Source organism: Danaus plexippus, chromosome 11, assembly GCF_018135715.1.
Source record: "Danaus plexippus chromosome 11, MEX_DaPlex, whole genome shotgun sequence".
Taxonomy (NCBI): domain Eukaryota; kingdom Metazoa; phylum Arthropoda; class Insecta; order Lepidoptera; family Nymphalidae; genus Danaus; species Danaus plexippus.
In genome coordinates, this window is record NC_083544.1 from 7,374,308 (window position 1) to 7,396,275 (window position 21,968).

Sequence of the window (21,968 nt, forward strand, 5' to 3'; positions counted from 1 at the left end):
ACTTAAAGCACACTAAAGTACAATTGATTTATGACAACCTCAACGCATGTTCTAACTTATTATTTATTATATCAAATAGAACTTTCTCAGAGATATTTTATCATATAAATGTCAAAGTTTACTTAAAGAGAATTATATTTTATAATAATTACATTTATTGTTAGAGTCTGAAATTTGCCGGAAACCGGATAATTATGGAATTAGCTGATCACTATCCGGTTTCACCATAAAAAAGTGATGTTTTCATAAAATGTCACTTTTTTAATTTCGTCACTGTCACTGATATCACTTTTTTACTTTCGTGTGGCAAAAAAACATTTATATTTTGTTAAATATTATTTAAAAATCGAATAACACTTCATATGGATTATTTCTAATAATTTAAACGTTTTTATGATGTTAAAAGTAAAAAAGTTAAAGTCTTAGAGTTATTGGAGATAAAATTCGATGTTTTTTTCATACATTCTTTTTACTCTTATTTTAATACACAGGCTTCATCCGCCCATAGCGTCAACTGTCCGAGTTGTTTCTGTCGGAGGTTCTACTCCAGGAGCTGGTATAAGATTATTACAGCTCGCGCCATCAGGACAGCACTTAGTGTTAGCACCTTCAGCTGGAGATCCACAGCTTTGGCACGTGATGTCGAATTCTAAAGTGCACACTTTTAAAGGTAAGTAAACATTTTCTACACTAATAACCTCTATATTTATCCCTTGTTTAATTCTAAGACTATTTCAGATAAGTGTTAGTATTTAAATGTGGATTTGGTACTATTTTTTTTGGCAGACGACAGCCTCATTTATGATCTTACATTATGTAAGGCATGGTTTATTAACCGTATTCTTCTTTTGGGACTACTTTTATTCTAAGGACCTAAATTTGCTTGCTTACAAGCTCGCCCTACATTTCTGTGTTCAATAAACAGGCCTCCTTACTCTTAATTATTTTGTTCTCGGTTTATATTGACAAGGGGCAAAGTCCACCCCCTGTTATAATATACGTGAAATGAACATAGTTTTAGTAATAAATATTAGATACTAACAATCTGAGTAATTATTACTCGTCTTTTTAATACAACAGTCTTTCGTTAACACAAAAGTGCAAAATCAATTGAAACGCAAAATAAATTTAAATCAGCAAATTTATATTCCCAGCAAAGCTCCGATGCCCTATCGATTACCCAAAACCTACTTATTGATAATAAATTGGAAATCAAATACGATACCTTCGTTAAATTGCAATTGGGGACGAACCTAAAGCGATTAATGTTATTGGATTCTTCGTATACGAAATGGTACTCACGATTTTTCAATTATTTTCACTGTTAAATCAGTGAAACACCTGAGAGCGAATTGGAGATATTGGCCAATAAATACAAATGTAATTCACCGATATGTTCTACAGATTTTCATTACATTTTATTTGTTTTGGAATTTTTAATCTGTAATGTTTTAATTTTAAAAATATATAAAACAATAATATTATTAATTTCTTGAAAATGTATAGTATTGTATTGTAAGACTTGAGTCTATTTTCGATTCGATTACGGTTATTATTAATATAATTGGCGTCAAAGTTCAAATCATAACGAAGGCGAGCCCAACCATCACCTTTGCGATATTAAATTAAATTGATTGAAACCATGTTCGCCTAAATACCCTACCCTTTGTTCCCCAGCGGTTATCAAACTTCAAACTAAATATTATGTGTTTCCACACGAAATCCACGTTGCATAGTTTTTTCTATTATTAATCTATATTTTTTTTGCGTCTCATAAAGTCAGCGCAGTAAAATACATTTGTATGATTTTTTATATGAATTATGCCTGTAATCCAAATGATGTAAAATGTAATCCAATATACATATGTACAAAATATACAGAAAAAATATATACATCTATTGTCTTAAGCAACTAAAAATTATTTTATACTTCACTCTCATTTTATCCTCATAACTTTTATCGACTACAGATATAAAGTACATAATTTACATAAATAACAACACATAATATTTTTTTGTGTTGACTTAATAACCGACCGTAATCACCCACCGTAACTAGTCCTAAAATCCCTTCAAAATCATATCAAATATCAAGGAACATATGTAAATAATATATCATTTGGACCGCTGAGACCAGACGCTAATTTTCAATCCCTATTAGGGTCTTGATTACACTTAAGCCACAGATTACTGTAGAGTGACGAGCAGTATATTACCTGACAAGTTTGCATATGAACTTTGATAATTATCAATTGTTGTAAATTCTATTAAACTATATTCTAGTATTATGTCTGTCTTAATTAAATTTTTATTATTTTTTCGCTACCTGTTTGTGGAATATTAAAAGTTTATGTTATGTGTCTTTTAATATTTTTATTTGTAGTCATTAAAAGATCTAACATTTTATTATTTTCAAAATATAATATATTTAACAGATTAACAACCTTACGAGCTTTTTCGTGGATTTATAATTGAATAACAATGTGTAGCTCGTTTTACTCTTATTTCTAATATTATTTGTTTCTCTACACAGTGTTTTGTCTATACTTAATATTTATAGGTCATTCCGGACGCATTTTATGCATGTGTGTAACGCGGGAATCTCAATATCTTCTAACTGGCTCTGAAGACACGAGCGTCATTGTCTGGGACTTACATACTTTGGCTGTGAAAACAAAAATACTGTAAGCTTACAATATTAGAATGAAACTAATCTTAGTTTATTAAGACACAATTTTCACTAACCATAAATCGTATAAAAATGTTCTTATACTTTGTGTTATGAAATGACATCGTAATAATTGAATAGTATATTTACGTATATCTATACCCAAGAGGAGTTGATTGTTCCTATACAAACACATTATACGCTTATTATTGTATATAATGACGTTTATTAAGATTTCCATATACACGTTATTAGAAACCACAACTAAATGGGCTCACGTGTTTACATGCGAGAGTTTACTATAACTTCCAAAATGAGCATAGTTCAACCGCATAATATAAGGACTACACAAGCGAATAAACTTGCACATTTATGTAACAATACCGCTGTATTTGAAAATAAAACTGCCTTATATTACCTGATATTATTTTAAAGTATTTGAGTCAAAAATATTAATAATATTTTAAATTTGTATAGGGAACACATAGCGCCTGTGTTGTGTGTAGCGGCCATAGTAAATCGATCTCTAGTTATCAGCGGAGGTGAGGATTCGGCAGTTATCGTTACCTCACTAGTGGACGGAGCTCTGGTAATTGTTTACGTTGTGGTTTAACTCAAGTTTATAGTAAGGAAAAATGTGAAAAATAAAAATTATAATTTATATTATGTAGATAACTAAGCTGGACCACCACCGCGGTCCGGTGACAGCTATCAAAGTAATCCAAGATGGGGAGATCCTGGTGACATGTTCACAAGATGGTACTGTCTGCACCTGGAATGTTGATAACTTCGTACTGCTTAGTACTGTGACGGCAGGTGTACCGATACACGCTATGGAAGTCACCGAGGACAATGTTTTCCTCGTCACACTGCAAGGAGAAAATGAATTACATATTCGTACTTTCATAACGGGGACTCATTTGCATGTACTAAAACGTCATAAGACTAAGGTAAGCTCGATAATAAAATCATTGTAGAACATATAAAAAATATTTGTGATGACCTAACGACTTTTTCAATATCTGCTAGATAGTGGTCGACCATTCCACCTATTGGTGGTTGGAAATGAATCCTTAGGCGGTGAACGTATTATAATTTTCTATTGCACTAACTTTTATCGTTATATATAAAAAATAGAAAACGTTTTCTTATTTTAATGACTATATTTAAAGTAAGCTACTGATGTAAATTCTCATCCGCTATTAATATCTGGTCCTTAAATTTCAAATAATTAAAATAATGATTATCGGATAAAGTTATAACTAAATACCTTGCTATATGTACCAAGAAATTTACTACTTTAATTACATAATTACTATCGTACTCGAACAAGATGATCCAATAACAAAGGAAACGCATAATTGCCTCCCACTTGTCCTTTGAGATTAAATAGACTTTTTCTGTGGGTACAATAGTCTCTTACATATTTATTAAAACAAATATAACAATATTGCAAATGTATAAAAAGGAAATTGTACTGACAAATATTTTTATTCTTATATAATTCGATTCTGTATAATTGCAAGTCATTTAAAAGTATAAAGTAGAATTAAATTTTCAAGGACTACTTTTCGTTCCGTTTAGTAAATAATAACATAAATTATAAGTCATTAAAGCAACGAAAGTCTTATTCCGAATCTAGACCATACCCTCAATTTTATAATAGCGATTATTCGGTACCACAAAACAACAAATAATGACTTGATAATATTGAATCTATATGGTGGCCCAAATAATACTTCAGAAATTCAATACCTCCAAATCTGCTAACGAGGTAAATTTATATATAATGAGCAGTCTTACCTACTAGCATTTCTTTCGACCCTCTTCGAGTCCGGTAATTGAGGATCACGTCACTAAATTGTTTTAGCTTTACTCACACTTTTGTGGGGAGAGATAAATTACCGACGATTTCTAGTAAGTGCCCAAGGAGCGATCTTATTACATTTGTGGATAAATCACTTTTCGCTTTATAGCTCTTAATTTAATTACTGTTTTGTGTAACTACTATCACTATGACATACATATATTCTGAGCATTTACTTAAGAAACTTGAGATAGATAATTCTAATTAAATTAATATAACTCAAAATCTACCTTTAAAAGACGTATTCTAAAACTTATAACATGTACAATATAGATTAGTATTTCGTTAAAGTTGAGATGTGCTCTTTAGAAGTTCGAAACATGGGTAAAGTGTTTATTACTACTAATTTCTATATAGATTGGATATAATGTTATTGACTAATAAAATAAAGTATTTTACATTAAATTAATATATAATATCATATATATTTATATATTAATTCTTAGGTGAAATGTTTCTGCGTGGGCCATGATTCTTCTCGAGCTGCAGTTGGTTGTGCTGATCAAAGGATATACGTTTATAGCTTACATAGTGCTCAGCTGCTCCGCACATTAGCAGCAGCACATGACCTCTCAGCACTAGCGATTGCTGATAAGGACCACTTTTTATTAGCTGCTGGTAAAGATCATATATATCATATCAATTATAAAAAGGAAATGATCATGATCTTTGATAATGCACTAATGAATGTAATAATGTTTACTTAGGTGGCAACAGAGTGACAATATATTCATTTCATACTGAAGACAATCTTACCAACTTTAGACCAACGAAACAAATGAAACGACGTCAAACAAAATCTACAACTAACATCACCCTGCTACAGGTACATATATATTATAATGTTTTTAAAATTTAACTGCAATACAATCAAAAGTAATTACTATATACTATATGTATTCACTACTAGGCCGAACAAAGTGAACTGATCCCAATAAGCTGTCTAGAAGTGTCGAGGGATGGCCAACTTGCGGCTAGTGGTTGCGCGAGAGGCTTAGTTAGAGTATGGCAACTCTCTACCCACAGACTGCAAAATACCCTAAGTGGCCATATGGGTCACATAACCTGCGTTACATTCAGCCCAAATAATTTAATGGTATTAAGTGGATCCGAGGACAGAACTGTTGTAGTTTGGCAGTTGGCAGATAACTCAGCATCATTGACGTATAAGGTTTGTATTGGTTATTTTTTCAAATACTCGTTTGAGATAAGAAGTGTTAGAGTAGGAATTCTAATAGCTGATAAGTTAATTGTCTACTTTTTGTTGATTATTCTCAAGGGCCACCAATCCGCTCTTCAAGTTCTGTTGATGATGTCCGACGGTAGACGCGCAATGTCCGGAGACCGCGCCCGCACTGTACACGTTTGGCTCGTGGACTCAGGCATCGTACTGCTCTCCGCGAACTGTCCAACAACCAGCATTGATGTTACCCTTAATATGAAGTTTGCGGTGATTATATTATTGTTTTTGTTTAAGTACATTTACGAAATATGTATATTTGAATATAATTAAATACTTTATAACTTCAATTAGTAACAGCATCTTGTACATTACGTACTGGAGACTTTGAACGAAAAACATAATTTAAACAAGAACATCGTTCCAAGTTTAGTGCAATTTATATGAGTTTTATTTGTACATTCTTATATATCTATGACAAAGTGTATCTATCAGCGTGGTATCGTCCTTGAAAAATTGGGTTTATATAAGTTGAACAGTATTCTGTTAATAACTGAGAATCTCTATCGTTTTATTACACAGGACACAAACTACAAAGGTGGGTAAATATACCTGCCCCAATATAGAACGCTCAATCTAGATTCCCTTTTAGTATAAATCTGTGAGTCGTGATTCAAACGATAAGCACTTAATCTGGATACTCTATTGAAGTAGATCCCCGCTGCAAGAGATAATGGAGTTTTAATCTCGTTTTTCCATTAAAAAAAAATATACGTATGTTCGCGTTTTTTGTTATATTTTTTTAACTTTATTTATAAAAACAAAAAAATGCATTAAAATATACTTAATTTTAAAGAGATTCTGTAATAAAACTTACAAAATTTTAAATATAAATAGCAGGTTTACCCTTGGCCACCTCAACCGTGATGACTCTTTGTCTTTAGTCCCAATTTTATCTTACCGATCGTAATACCAAATAAAATTGGACATATTACTTCATTTGCAGATCTATTTACCAGACTTCGTATTTATAAAAATTCGATAAACAAGAAAGCGTGTCTTAGTGGACCAAATATTTATGACAAAATGTACGAATTTATGAGCTGTTAAGATACACAATAGTCCAATATAGTCTCATACACAATACGAAATTTCTCTCATCTTATTCAAGATAATTGGAAGTTTCATGATATTTATTTAAATAATACATATTATTAATTCAAGTACTTTAACATTTAATGGTAAAACTATTCCTCAAATAATTGCAACTGTAGTAAAAATCCGTTCCCTAGTTTCTGATGTCCTCGCAAACCTTATTATATGACGTATGAAACAATATAAAATATTCATTCATTTATTTATATATATTGTTTAAAAATTCTATATTCCTTTTTTTTAATAAACTTCAAGCACGTAATACTTAGAAAAACGAATATTTTTCTTTACGAGTTGAAAGCTCACGTTCGTTACGATAATCCACGACTAGCAGAATATAAATTTACTAAGCAATATAACGCAAGGAAAACCTATTTATTCTCGGAAATTGATATAGACGTGCATGATAATAAAGTAAATCTCCGAAGCTGGATATGAATCAACGCAATTCAGAGTACGATAATGTTTATAGAAATTCACTTATAATCCCAGAAAAGTTTTTTGTTAGGGAGCTTATTCAATTCGTATTTATATTTGATCTTATAAACATGTTAATACAAAACTAGATTGTGAGTAGTTCACAAGATTTGAAACGAAATTCTGTAATAAAAGTATATAGTCTGATGTAGTTTACATATGAAATTGTACACAAAGAATTACATTATTTCTTACTTCATCTTATATTTCATTAAAAACTGAAAAAATAATAATAATATTCTCTTTGAATTCAAGCTACTGTAAAGTTCATGAAGGTAGTTTTTTTAACGCCCAAGTTACAAAAAAATTTATTTAATTTAATTTCCATTTACGTACGAATTAGGTTTTTTTTAAATTACAACTTTAAAATGAAAAATGGATTTTAAATCAACTTCTAATAATTCAAATAATAATCAGGACTATAGTAATGTTATTTTATTTCAAACCTTCGTAGGTTTTATCTGATGGTGATAATTCAGTTCGAATCTGGACCTTAGCCGAAGGAGACAGTGGCGAGGAAAAGCGTTCCGTGTCCCACGCAGAGCGTGTTACCTGCTTCGCTCTTACAGCGGATTCACAGCACGTGGTGACTGGATCTATGGACATGTCGCTCAAAGTTTGGCAACTTAATGGTGGAAAGTTATCGCAGGTAAATTACCTACTTTAGATTTATCAATGCCGTTAAAACGAAGAAAACAATAAAGGGACGGCGAACGATATAATGTAAATAAATTTATAGGTTTTAGTCATTCATGTGTATACTAAAATACTTTGTTAATATTTCAGACTGCTCCATTTACTGTTCCTTAAAAATAAGTATTCCCTTATGAAATCCTCGTTTTCTTCATCAAATATTTTTGTTCACCTTACCTCCCTTTGCAACATATGCTCAAAATTTCAAAACAATCCTCACAATATTCGGTTTTGGCTTTAAGGTTTGAGTTTCGGAATTATAATTTTTTAATTACAATTTTGTAGGTTTTGGTAGGTCATACCGACATTGTGACTTGTGTTGCTGTCTCGATCACAAACAAGACTCAAGTGGTATCTGGTTCGTGGGATTACAACTTAATTGTATGGGATATAAACACTGGTTCAGATGTTCATCTGTTATCTGGTCATTTGGGCAAAGTTACTTGTGTAAAAGTCACTGGCGACGGGACAATCGCAGTTTCGGGTATGTTATACAGATAAATAATTCAAAATTAGAATTATTAGAAATTAATTATCTAGCCATCTGTCTTAAATAATTTTAAATTTATTTTATGTACCAATAATGTATATGATCTGAATTATTAAATTAAACATTAACCCTTTTGATGCCCAATGAAAAAAGACAAACCGAGAGATTATCAATTATTTATAGATATCGAAACCATGCGAACCCTATTACCTTAATACGAATGCTATTAAATTAAAGCGCTTATGAAATTGTAATAATCCATAACATACAATTTTCAAATAAAACCGTATAAGCAATAATGATAAAAACAAACTTATTTTAAAAATAAAAATTATCATAGCTATTAAAATTATTGAAAAATCAGGTGCGGAAGACAAAACACTCATAATATGGGAAACAAAACGGGGTCTTGCTCTGACGTCACTAGCATTGCACGTACCCGCGCTAACCTTCCAGATTACTAGCGACTGTTCGCGCATCGTTGTCCATCTTTCAGATAGAGGTGAGTAGAAAATTTAAAACACACATGTAAAATAAAGTAAACGTCCCAAACCTGGTATAAGGTAAAGCTTTGTATTCATAATACTGTGTTTTTGACTATAAAAAAGGCTGTTCGTTAGACTCAAATAAACTGTTAAGAGTTTTAGTTATTAATCTACTTTTTTCTAAGAATTAAGCTTCTCGACTATGAACTCCTGTTAAAATTAGGAAGATTTTCTTAAAATGTTGTAATCCTTTAAAAGTTTTACAAAAATGCTGTGTCGGTAAAAAGGAATTTTATAAAAGTAAAGTTTAATGACTGGAATGTAATCCGCTATCTTTTTTATAAATGGAAATAAGAGTAACTTTATTGCTTTGGGATAAAAGTTTCATATCAGTGAGTATACCTTTAGAATAAAAATGGCAGCTTATGACATTATTCTTCCGAAAGGTAAGATTGTGGAGGCCGGAGGCCCCTGGGAATTTTAAGATAATCCTCGATCTCAATATATAGATAGATATAAAAATGTTATGCTTCCAAAAAATAAATTCCAAAATGAGTATAGAAATTTTTTAATAAACTTGCAGCCTTTAAACTACAATGAGTAACAATAGTTCTACGACGCAATGAAGTTTTGACGAATGGAATTGTTCTGGGATACAATTCACAGTAGTACAATTATGTTATACTATCTCTGAAATGGTTTTTTCTATAAAAGGAATACAATAGTTTGTTGGGTTTATATATTTAAAATGCCAACGTAACGTTTTTCAATAAAAGTAGAATATTCAGAATAAAAGTAGAGTATTATTTCCCATATAAAAGGGATAAATGTCCCAGAACTACTACGTGGTCTTCAATACAATTATGAAGAGAGTTTGGTGTATAATCCACCTTTCTAGGCTCATATGGGTTTTAGAATGCCCTACTCATATTAGTTCTAAGTTACAAGTGTATTATGTATGTGTTGTGTAGTTTATTAACTTTATATTCATGTTTAGTACTCAGCTACTTAAACACATATAAGTGGGTAAAAAGTTGTGTTCAACAGGTTGCCTGCCAATAATCTGCCTACACAATACTCCAGCAACATACGTTAAAATACCAACTTATGCCGCACCCACTAAAAACGTCGATGGTAAGCTTTGAAAACACAAGGAGTAAGGTGCTGCTTTAAAGTTTTATTGATTGTGTCGCTAATAGAACAATTTTTTTCGTATAGAATTGCGGCCGCTAGCACCAAAACGTCCTATGAGGAGATTGCTTAAGAAGGAAGTATCACTGGATACTTACACTTGGCAAAAGAAATACGGACATCTTACATCAGCGGCAATGATGGCACAAGTTGACGAACGATTAAAGAGAAGGTAAGTTATCCTGATAATATTTTACCAAATACAGAAGCCGTCTATATTTAAACATAGAGTAAGATTTCCACTAATCTAAATGCCCTACATTATAATTGTATCTTTTAGTTTTCATAACGTACTATTTATGGTTTCATAATAGCCGTAGCATTTAAATTGTTTTACTTATATCAGAATACAATAAAAAGTAAATAACCGTTCCATTTATGAAGTTTTAGTAAAAACTATTCATAAAATGATCTATATGTGACCACATTTTTTACAAATGCATATTTAACTATCTTTCGTCCTTTAGATTTTCTGTGTCAGCGTCAATGGAAGAGATATCTAAAATCCAAGAAGCTAAGAACAAAGATTTGGGTTCGCAGGTAACAGACTATTTATTAATTCAGTGATTAATAACACTTTCATTGTTCTTCGGTTTTTATTATGACGAGATCGTACAAATAGTTCCGTGACACATTATAAATTAAGTGAGGATTACTCAATAGAAAGGCAAAGATTTTAAAATCTTTTAATGGATAAAAATTGAGCTAGGAGTCGTCTTATTAACGATAATTTTCTACAGGTTAGTCTTGGTCCAGAACAGGCAGCAATCGCTCAATCACAGCACTTTGATCAGCTGGAAGCTCTGTGGAATAAAATATCACCCCCGAGGCGACGATCCAATAAGGTTATTATCACCACCACATCTCCCCAACCCCCTTAACACCCTCAAGAAGTTGAACTCCTTTGTTATTCAATCATTATTCGTTACTGAAGTTTAATGGACGTAGAAAAGTAAGGAACATTTTAACTAAGCAAAGTTTCGAATAATCGGTATTGGAATTCCAAATGACTTGAAGTTATAATGACGATTGTAGTAATCTATGAAAGTTTCTTTTACTAATAAAGTTCTTGAAAGTTACACCTAATGTGAAATTTCAATTATACTGTGTGACGAATAGCTATTATATGAAAACTTTTGTGTTAATCTTTTAAAAATCCAAAACATTAGATTGTGAGAAAGCTCATGGAAGTTTTCATTACACATTGTGATGAATTCTTGATTGATTTAATTGAATATTTCATCTTCGTGCTCTTCTTTATTGTTATTATTATTACAGACACTTTCAAAGCAAAGTTCACTCGTTGAGAGACTTGATTCCTCAGACGAGGATCACACCCCAGTTGAAGAACAAGGTACGATACTCATTCTCATAAAATAATACCACTTACATTTAATAACTTTCTTGGAATTAGATTTTAAATAAAATATTTGTTTTCGTTTCATTCACGTTATCCTTTTTTTACAGAACACATGGTGGAGTAACATAGTTTTAAGTAGCTGAATTATTTTTATTAACGTTGTATATTTTTGTCATTAATTTTATCTTGGTTTTAATGAGCTGGCCTCAATTGTTTCATTTAAATTTTAATTGTAATTATAAAAAAAAAAACAATTATAGTACTATTTATATTGTGTTTATTATTGTATTGGTTTACGTGATATGTTTAAATGTTAAATATTTCTTGGTTAAATTTCTTAATACTTGAAATATTATTATAATTATCTTAAAACAAAAAATAAAAGTAAATATAATTTGCATGCAATTTTATTGGATTCACAGTAATGTTATCTTCTTTTGATTAGTTCAAGTTAATAAGAACACTTACATTTCACGTTGAGATTATTCCTTACTTTTGAAATTTTAAAATAAGTGTTCTTTAGGTTAGTATTAGCGTACCTAAGTAATTCTAGACTTCCAGCCTCTACGCAATGTGATCTTGTAGAACTAATTTAGATTAATGATTGACGTCAAAAAATTTAACAAAAAAAAAACAATTTCTAGAAATAACTATAAATGGACATCATTAGGACTTTTCTGTTATTATTCTGTATTCATTTTATCATATTCAGTTATTATAATGCAATTACGACAAAGTAAAAATGGTACTTTATTATTAGTTTGTATTCTTGGCCATTTATTTTAAAGTTTTATTAAAATTAACACAGTTCCGAACCAGTAGAAACAAAACTGTAGCACATTATATTTCCGACTTTTACTTGAATTTGTTCATTTTGGTTCTAGGCAGTCGGATCTCTATTTTTAGTTTTCAAATAAACAAAATTTTAAATTTCTTTTTAATTTTACACAGTGTAATATTTTAAATCCAATCCATCAAATTTATTTTTCAATGTTAATAATGTTGCTAGAAATATTAAATTTACAAATGAATTCAATATTCGAATGTAATCATTATTTATAATGCATTTTATCTTATCATAACGTTTCTTGTAAGTTAAGTAATTCCCAAATCGTTGTATCGAATTAGTTTTCCAAACTGTGATCCCCTATAAAGACTTCTATGTAAGTACATTAAAGTTACCCATAATTAGTGCATTAGTAAACAACTAGTCTAACATAAGTACCTTTTACATTTGTAGTACGATCTTTTAGAACATCTCAAATATCTCACATGTTATACAAAGAAACATAGATTATTTTATCCTTCCTTTTATTCACTGAAAGAGACGTGCTTGTGAAGCTTTTAAAGTATTCATAAGTTTATTAGAACTATGAAGTAACCATAACATTTTAAAGACAGGTTCAATCAAACTTTAAATTAATTCCCGTTCAATGGAATACTTTTCACGGAAATTTATAAAAAAACTTTTTTTAATAGTCTACAAGTAATTTATGAATAGTGACGGTGTAACTTTTAAATGATTTTTATTTAACCTAGTTGCAGTTGATGTAGAAGTGATTTCTATTGGTATTAGATTTAAATTAGAAAACGCAATAATATTTATAAGTAGATGCACTTATTTGTAGATGTTTATGCTTATACAATTAGATTTATTTATTGGCTATTCCTACTTCTATTTTCAAAAACGCTTTAGTGACTAGTGACTTTAAAAAGATTAATTCAAAATCAATAAATAAAGGAGATTTATGTTAACACATATCTAAATTTAAACATAACGTAATACTGTGTGTTTTTAGTATTGTTCAATCATTTTAAATCTAAGAATGCGTTCACACGTATGCAATAATTGTATTTAGACACTGTCACCTTGTTAACTATTTGTATAGAGTTTTATATTCGTGGTTTCCTATACGTCACATGGGTGATTTTTATTTTTAACCTTCGTGATGTTATATCTGAAATATATTCTCTGTGTTTCTTATACATGTGTTTTATTAAACATCTTTTCTTTTCCCTAGTATCCTGTCTATAATAATTTAAGAAACTTAAACGTATCTATACAACGTACGTACGTATCTATACTACGTAAATATTTTTCATATTTTGCTACATAAATCTTACTAAATTTAAATTTGGAACCTTTTTATGAATGACACTATCAGAAAAAACTAGTATCTTATTAGTACCACCTAATTTTAATAGAAAGTGTAGTTCATATTGTATATAATTGGATTTATATTTTTTATATATAAATATGTTTTAAGCATTTAAATTTTAACATAAAAGGATAAGAATATTATGATACTTTGAATACAATGAGATCAGTTTGAAGATTTACTGCAAAAACTTGCAGACATATCATTGACCTCCGACTGTTATCATGTCTATATTTCTAATGAAACTAATAAATTACTTCTTATAATGAATATGGGGAGAGCAATCTAATCTTTGCCGATAATGGCTGTTATCATACATATTTACCACAGAAATACCATCAATCGAACATAAAGATCATAGTGAGAGTGACGTGAGTGTCAAGACAACATAATTAAAAATGTTTCGTGAAATCAAAAAAATTGGATCAGTTTGTACACGGAACATAAATGTTTTCAAAGCGAAGTACTATTAAAGAAGAACATAACGGAAAATAAAAGTTGCTGCAATGGGGACGTGTCAATTCTATAATACATATTCTATGGATGATACTGAAACAACATTTTTGCCTATTTCTACTTTAACATTCAGTACAATTGGAATGATCTTGTCCACGATTGCATTGGTTATGCTAATTCTCACGGCTACACTTTTTTTGGAATGGAGGAGGAATTACAAGAATCAACTGCTAACTCAATTTATGATTGCGAGATTTTTCTACACATTTGTACGATATTTCTGTGATATAACAATTCTGTTTGAGATCGATATTCATTGCTCTTGTCCCTTGACGTTGGGTTCAGTAACAAAGATCTACACAGAGATGGTTCTTCTGAGTTGGATGTTCTTATTTAGTAAACAGATGTATGAATGTTTCGTAAGAGTCTTTGCTGTGAAGAAACCAAATGTATTGAAACTGTCTCTCTGTGGATGGCTTTTACCAGCAATCGCTACAATAATTCTATGTTTTTGCGTTGCTATACTGAACTCATGGCATTTTCATTTCTTTTTCTTCTACGTGATAGCTTTAAAATGGCCAATATTATGTTCAAATGGCTTCTTCCTTATTGTAGTACTTAAGTCCATCTTGGGAGCGAATAAAAGCAAAACGGAAAGCAATACACGTATTGTTATTGTTATGATTATACTTATCTTTTCATTTTGCTTCCAACAGGCTTTTTACGATATTTATAAATTAATAAACTTTGTTAATAATTTCAAGAAAACGGAAAATTACATACCAGTTGTGTTTACCTTCACCGATATTATATCAGTATATCATTGCGCCTTTTCTATAATGTTTTGGTTGTTCGCTAATAAAGAAACGAGAATATTATGGGGAATGATAAAAGATAAATCGCTGGCTATATATCGTGTGGATCAACATAATAAAATTGATAGATGTTATACGATTACATAGACATTGTTTTAGAACTAAAATGTGTTTTATAATAAGGACTTATTGAGTTTAGGTTTATATATGTGAATGTTTCAAAGAGAGAAATATATATATATATACATATATGGTATCACTCGAGACGAGATAATTGGAAAACCCTTGACTTGAGATACCTAGGTATCTCCAATACCTGTGGACTTCAGATTAATTCAAGTGGAACGTATTTAATGGAAGGCTAAATGGGTTCATAATTAGTGGAAAATTACGAGAAACCTTAAATGAATGTAAGAGGCTATCAGCTGCTAAAAGCCGGTAACAAATTTGATTACGTTCATACTCAAGTAGTTTCAGTTCTCAACAAAATTATAGTTTAAGATATAGTTTATAATTTAATGTATGTGGTTAATCTAACTTAGTATATAATATATATTCATGAAATAAATATATTACAAGAAACCAAAATTATTTTCTTAATACTTAATAACGGAACATTAACGCCCAAACCTTTTTAATTTACTGTGAAAAAGAAACGAACAATATAAAGTTTTTCTTTTTTTATTTAGTTTGAAAGTGCGACTTCTCACTAATACTTTGAAATCTTCAAAGAGTTGTTGTTTCTGCTTTTTTTCATTTAATGACAGATTTCTTGTAGTTCAAAATAATTCTGTATTTTATACATTGACCATACCTTGAAAAAAACTTATTTTTCAAAGTTTTTTTTATTTTGTTTGAAATAATTAACAAAATACCTCTCGAATTTTCTTAAGAGGATGAGTGATCGGTTAAATGAAACGTCCACAGGCCGGAAATTGAGGCACACAAAGATATAATATATAACGAGACCTGGCGATTTCCAACACTTAAATCTTGAAGAACATTATTTTCGAAAAATCATTTAAAAATGGTTGATTTATTAGATTTAGACCCAACGTTTGAGTGACAAATTAAAAAAAACCTTCAAAATAAGATAAATACATACATGGCATAAATATTTTCTAAGTGATTATAGAAATTATAAAAAAAAACAGTATTTTTACTGATGTTGTGCACCTATTACATTATTTTTATCTAGTATTACCTGTCCAATTTAAAATATGGTGATATTTGAAATATATTAAGATGACATGCACGAGAAACAAAGGAAAAGGCTTAAATAAATATTGTGTAATGTTACAAAACTACATGAATTTGGTGGGAAATTAAATGCAAAGTTAATTCATAAAAATGCTGGTTCCAAGAAAGGAGTTCTTTCCATTAGAAACTTCTTCAATTAATTTAACTTTTGTTTAAAAATATTGACACGAAAGTTTAAAAAACATATTTATTAAAGCTTTTTATTTATTTAAGTTACAGAATTTTTTTTTCTCTTGAAATAATAAAAAAATATAATATATAAATCGCACAACAGTTAAACCTAAACAGGCTAACTTTAAAAAAGTAACTGTTTCACTTAAAAATATCAACACTTATTTAAGGTTACATTATAATATCATTAGACTATTAAATGCGTCTGCCCACTAATTATACAAATATATTCAGTTCATCAAACTGTATGTTTCATCAATTAAACATACGTAAATCTCGTATACGAATCTAATCAAAACAATATAAATATATTTATATAAATTTATTTCACGTGTAAATATCCACGATTTGCTTACATACAAATATATATAAAAATATATATTATCTTTGAAGAATTTAATTTAAAATATAAAAAAATAAAATAAAAATGTGTACTTTATAATTTATAACACATATGATACGAGACTTCAGTATTGTTTTCATATTATATTTTATTTTATAAGTCCAACTTCCATTTCTGTGAAAGTAATTCCAAATATATTTTGTTAGATAAAAAAACTGAATTCAAAAAACAACATAGGAACCAGGAAATAGGAAAGGAAAAAATATTTTTTTCACTTAAATACTATTTCGCAATCTAACCTTTAAAATAATGTATTCTAAATATCTACACAAAAATAGCACTTATATAAATAAAAGCAATTGATAACCTCCTCCTTTTTTGAAGTCGTTTGAAAAATAAACAAATTATATTCAGGTCATTTATTATATAGGTCCTCTGTCCTACTTTCGAGACAAGTTTACAAGTTTTTATAGAGACTTTTTATTAGTAGGCAGCCTTTAGCAAACAACTGAAATTTAAATAAGAAAGAACAAAAAAATAAAAGATACCGAATTTCAAGAGCGATCCAAGAAAAGTCTAATATAAAAAGTATAAACTGTAAACAAGAGTCGCATTCGCAAAATAAAAGGACTGAATACAAAATACGTTGTTTTTCAGTCGTATGTTCGATTTTATCTTATACTAACAGGTTCATTAAATCGTATGTATTTTTATTTTTTAGTTTCGTATTAAAAGTCGTTAAAATTTTCAATACAAATATAGATATTTAAATGATGAAATATCATTATTTTTTAAATCGCCATATCAAATATAACAAAGATAAAGATAATTTGTGCGAGAGTTACTTAATAAAAATTTATTAAGTTTATGGTAGAGGGTAAAGTGTGTATAGCAATTTTTTGAGTATATTAAAATATAGCTTTATTTGGGCTGGATAACATCAATCATGAATCGAGCTTTGGTTCACATCACTATTAAAATTCATTCATTCATCCATTAAGCGTGCACAGACAGAGTAAGTAATTGGCTCGTATCCCAAGCGACCCGCCATTAGCGAAATTATCTTATCTCAACGTGTTCATATAAAATGCTGGGTCTATTCGACAGTAAAATATTATCTGTTTTTGTTGTTGCTTTTCAAAAATAAAAATAAAAAACTTAGAGTGAAATCATTTGAAATATAAACAATTATCAATCATATATCAAACTAGGTTTTTACCAAAAACTTTCACTGCTCTGAAAGATAGTTACCGTGTTATAAACATAAATATTACTCAAAAATTCTAACGTCCTTACAATATCATTAAGCAATTAATTAAATTTTATAAAATACAATGTTTTATTTAAGCTATTTCGACTGTTGTATAATGTAAAATATTTTATTAATTATAATTTCGGTCTATTTCCTAATCATAATAGAGAAAGTACCTAAATGTACATTTTATTTTCATTTATAAATTGTAACACCAACTGATAAATTCCTGTAAAGACTAATAAACTAAGTTTTGAAGTTCTTGAAGTTATAATGGGACAACACTCTCATAGTTATGTTAAATAACTATGGAAACTTTTGCCGTTTCACAGTAATATCCTATGTTTATATTAAAGTTAAAATTTACAAAATAGTAATTTTTTTTGTTTAACTGTTAAAATAATAGTAAGACGAAACCTCTTAGGATGGGTTAGACCTCTATGGATTCACAGTGAGGGTGCCGGGTCCATCTCCATTGCAGAGAAAGGAGTTTCAACAGTGCCTGGAACTTGCGACCTAACTGTATGTTTAAGGGGCCACATCTGACGCGTGTTAATTGCTCACCTCCACCGTCCAACCTCCTCTCTCTACCTAACTAAATTTGAAAAGAACTTACTAGGTCTGCCTTCGAAGTACGTTCCAAGAATGAATTGATATTAGTTCTGGTCAAGCCCAAGTCTTTTAGAAGGTTGTAGAGAGATTTAGCCGTTACACCTCTCGCTGCCACTTCTACCGCATACAAATCCACTACGAACCTATTTCTAGTGAGTTCGTTAGTGAGCTCGTAATATTTATTGGCCTTGACGGTATGGTCCTTGAGGATGTTGGTTTCCCAAGGAACCGTAAGCTCTATTATCACAACGCGCTTTAAAATTCTCGAATACATAAATACATATGTCTGGTCTGGAGGCCGACGCACAAATATCTGGGATTTGGTATTGTTATAGTCCTATCCGAAGCCGCTTTAAGGATAGAGTAAGGCTTGATGTTTGATTTGCAAACCTATGAGAACCCTATCGTGACGACGCGAGTATTGATCGCTAACCAAGAGTACCTTACATCCCACCAGCAAATGCTTAGCAGTTCTAACTGCCTTCCCACACATAAAGCAAGTTTTTTCGGTACCTTTGCCCCATCTTACTAAATTACTCTGATCTGGGAGAGTCATATGGAATGCATTTTTAGCAATTTTAGCATTTTAAGCAACGAAATTTTAGCAATGCTGGCGACCAATCATGAATTAAGGTGCGCCATTTTAGTGCGAATGGGATCCAAAAATCTCCTATTCTAACCTAAACACTCGTTCTGCATTTCAAACCTCATTGCGTGGATCTTAAATTAAGCTATCTCGTCTTGCCAAATAAATACTTCAATATATCCATATCTTGGGCTTTCCTACTTGATCCTAATCCTATTTGTTACTTGGTGCTCCTATCATAAACTGCTTATGGAATTGAAGTCTTGACTCTAGCTATGGGGCTTCTTTTTCTTTTGGGAGCTATGTAATAACGTCATCATGGAATTTCCTAAGATATATATCTCTTGGAAACTCTTAGGTGTTTATAGAACTCCGATGGTCTGTTTTGACTCAGTCCAAAATTATTACGATCCCTGAATAAAGCTGTTGAATCAGCCGATAGCTTGAGCCCGAGTCACAACTTCAACAATTTTATGACGTCTGCATCTAATTTAAGAAAAAGGTTTTATTAAAATCATAGAGAAGGAAAGGTCAATTTAAACGGGAAGTTAGGTAATTAGCGTAGATCAAGCTTTTTTGACGTTACTTACTTTGTTGACATCGTTTAAAAAGCTATGTTTTATTCCGTCTGAAGATGGAGGACGACCTATATTATCAATCTTACGAGCGAGAAATTTAAATGGTGCATTTTCCGTAACCGTAGAAACCCATTGACCGCCTAACGATTATCCCGGATCGTATGAGGTATATCTTGTATTCCGCCTACCGTGACACAGACATGACATTTATTTGGTTCTTTCCTCAATCCATCCGTCCACTCACAGAATTTATCCACGTTACCGTTTGGGGATACGTGTCAGTATTGCGAGATCGTGAGCGATCGTTTAATAGTCCTACATTGTAACTCAAAGTTTTTGAGAGACGTCCTTTAGTTATAATAGAAAACTTTAATTTTAAGTAATATGGCGCGATCATATCACTAACTAGGGGTGGAAAGTTGTATCATCTTATAATACACTAATAATACTTATGACGTAATAAATATTTAATATTATTGATGATGTGGTAGCGTAAGTACTACGAGATGAAATTGACTGATTTTAAAATTGGCTATAAAAGATAACGTATAAATTATCTTTTATTTTGTTTTGCATTATTTCTTTTACTATGTTATTTTTAAAATAATAGACTTGATATTTCTAAGATGTATAAAAATCTCCTTAACAATAATTAACAGATACCTTCAAAAATATTTCAATGTTTTTATATTCCATACCGCTTAATTCGCAACTTAAAGAAAACACTTGAATACAGTACCTTATAATATTAATAGAGTTACATATATAATACAGTTTTTAATGAAGTAAATAAACCTATCATATACAAATATTATGTACATATATCATTGAGACTGAGAAATAGGGATGTAGATGTAAGAAAATTTATGGGAAAAGAGATAAAAACAATGGGAATGTAGATATTACTGAACTTATACAAATATTGACACTGAATTATTTGTTGTAAAATATATAGTTCAATAAAAAGGAAATTGCTTATAATCAACATTAGATGTATTCATAGCATCTGTAGTTGCAAAATTGAAAAAAAATATACATATAGAAGCACAGTGTATCACACTTTCACACTGATGAAAACCAAACATAAGAATTAAAAAACAAACTTATATACGTTATAAACAACTAGTTATTAAAATTATATATATACTTAAGTGTACATTAACATGTATATATGTCACAAACTTAACATTATGTAACTTTACACAAATCAAATCGTATAATTCATATTCATTTCTTTTTATATGTTTTAGTTCAATAGAAATAACCCAAATCCTTTTATCTATTGGTCCCACTTCTATTCATAACACGACAGTTGATGACGGTGTTCTTAAATAAATTGTGAAAGTATTACGTTGCAGGATACGCTGTTATTTTCTTTTCTCGATTCTATCTATTATGGACTATTCGAATAGATTTTCATTTAATAAAACACAACACAAGATATTTAATAATATGAACACAAGAAGTTTAATAATATTGAATATTAATATATTACATTATACCAACTTCTGGTCTAGTAATTTTAATACTAAAAACTTGTTACGTAAATTATGTTTTATCTTATATTTGGACGTAACACGAGATATTTATAATTGTCCAAATCTTAATATATATGTACATAGTAAGATTTGGACAATTATAAATAGAACAATAGAACTTATATGACTTCTTAACAAAAAGTGAATACATCTAAATAATAAGTAATGGCATTAACTATAGCAAAAACCATGTGCTGAAAATTTTGCGTTTTGAGTAAGTAGTTAAAATATCAGAGTCTTGACATATACAAAGCAAATGGTATATAAAGTCCGAGGAGTCTCCTCTTATACTTACTTATCTGTATATTGTTTACATATAGACCAAGCTAGTCTGTCTAAAGCACATGAGAGAAACAGCCAACTTCACGGTATTCTACAGGATACTCTTTGGAGAGTTTGCACGCTCTAAGTCCTTCATTCCTTTTTCATTATCTAACAACCATAGTGGGCCTCCTTCCTTTCATTGTAGATCATTCTCGCATCCGGACGAGGCGGTACGCTTCCTCTTACCTAATGCGCACACCAAAGGATAGATAGACACCTACGATGTTATTAAATATTTTTAACAAAAAAAAACAAGACAAAAAATATTTTTCAATTTATTATCATTTTATATATATTATTATATTTAC

The 21,968-nt window shown here is 30.1% G+C and overlaps 1 protein-coding gene across 1 annotated transcript in view; it reads left to right on the forward strand.

Moving 5' to 3' along the window:
• Positions 1 to 13,550, forward strand: part of LOC116765491 (protein qui-1) — a 52,592-nt gene extending 39,042 nt beyond the window's left edge. Inside the window, exons 15-31 of the mRNA XM_032654944.2 lie at positions 492 to 670; positions 2,561 to 2,684; positions 3,146 to 3,257; positions 3,340 to 3,618; positions 4,982 to 5,153; positions 5,243 to 5,361; positions 5,446 to 5,706; positions 5,815 to 5,985; positions 7,802 to 7,996; positions 8,326 to 8,524; positions 8,895 to 9,032; positions 10,063 to 10,149; positions 10,234 to 10,378; positions 10,674 to 10,746; positions 10,947 to 11,051; positions 11,485 to 11,560; positions 11,674 to 13,550. Of these exons, the coding sequence (XP_032510835.2) occupies positions 492 to 670; positions 2,561 to 2,684; positions 3,146 to 3,257; positions 3,340 to 3,618; positions 4,982 to 5,153; positions 5,243 to 5,361; positions 5,446 to 5,706; positions 5,815 to 5,985; positions 7,802 to 7,996; positions 8,326 to 8,524; positions 8,895 to 9,032; positions 10,063 to 10,149; positions 10,234 to 10,378; positions 10,674 to 10,746; positions 10,947 to 11,051; positions 11,485 to 11,560; positions 11,674 to 11,690 (2,452 nt within the window). The 3' untranslated portion in view covers positions 11,691 to 13,550. The remainder of the gene's footprint in view (positions 1 to 491; positions 671 to 2,560; positions 2,685 to 3,145; positions 3,258 to 3,339; positions 3,619 to 4,981; positions 5,154 to 5,242; positions 5,362 to 5,445; positions 5,707 to 5,814; positions 5,986 to 7,801; positions 7,997 to 8,325; positions 8,525 to 8,894; positions 9,033 to 10,062; positions 10,150 to 10,233; positions 10,379 to 10,673; positions 10,747 to 10,946; positions 11,052 to 11,484; positions 11,561 to 11,673) is intronic.
• Positions 13,551 to 21,968: the final 8,418 nt, after the last annotated feature.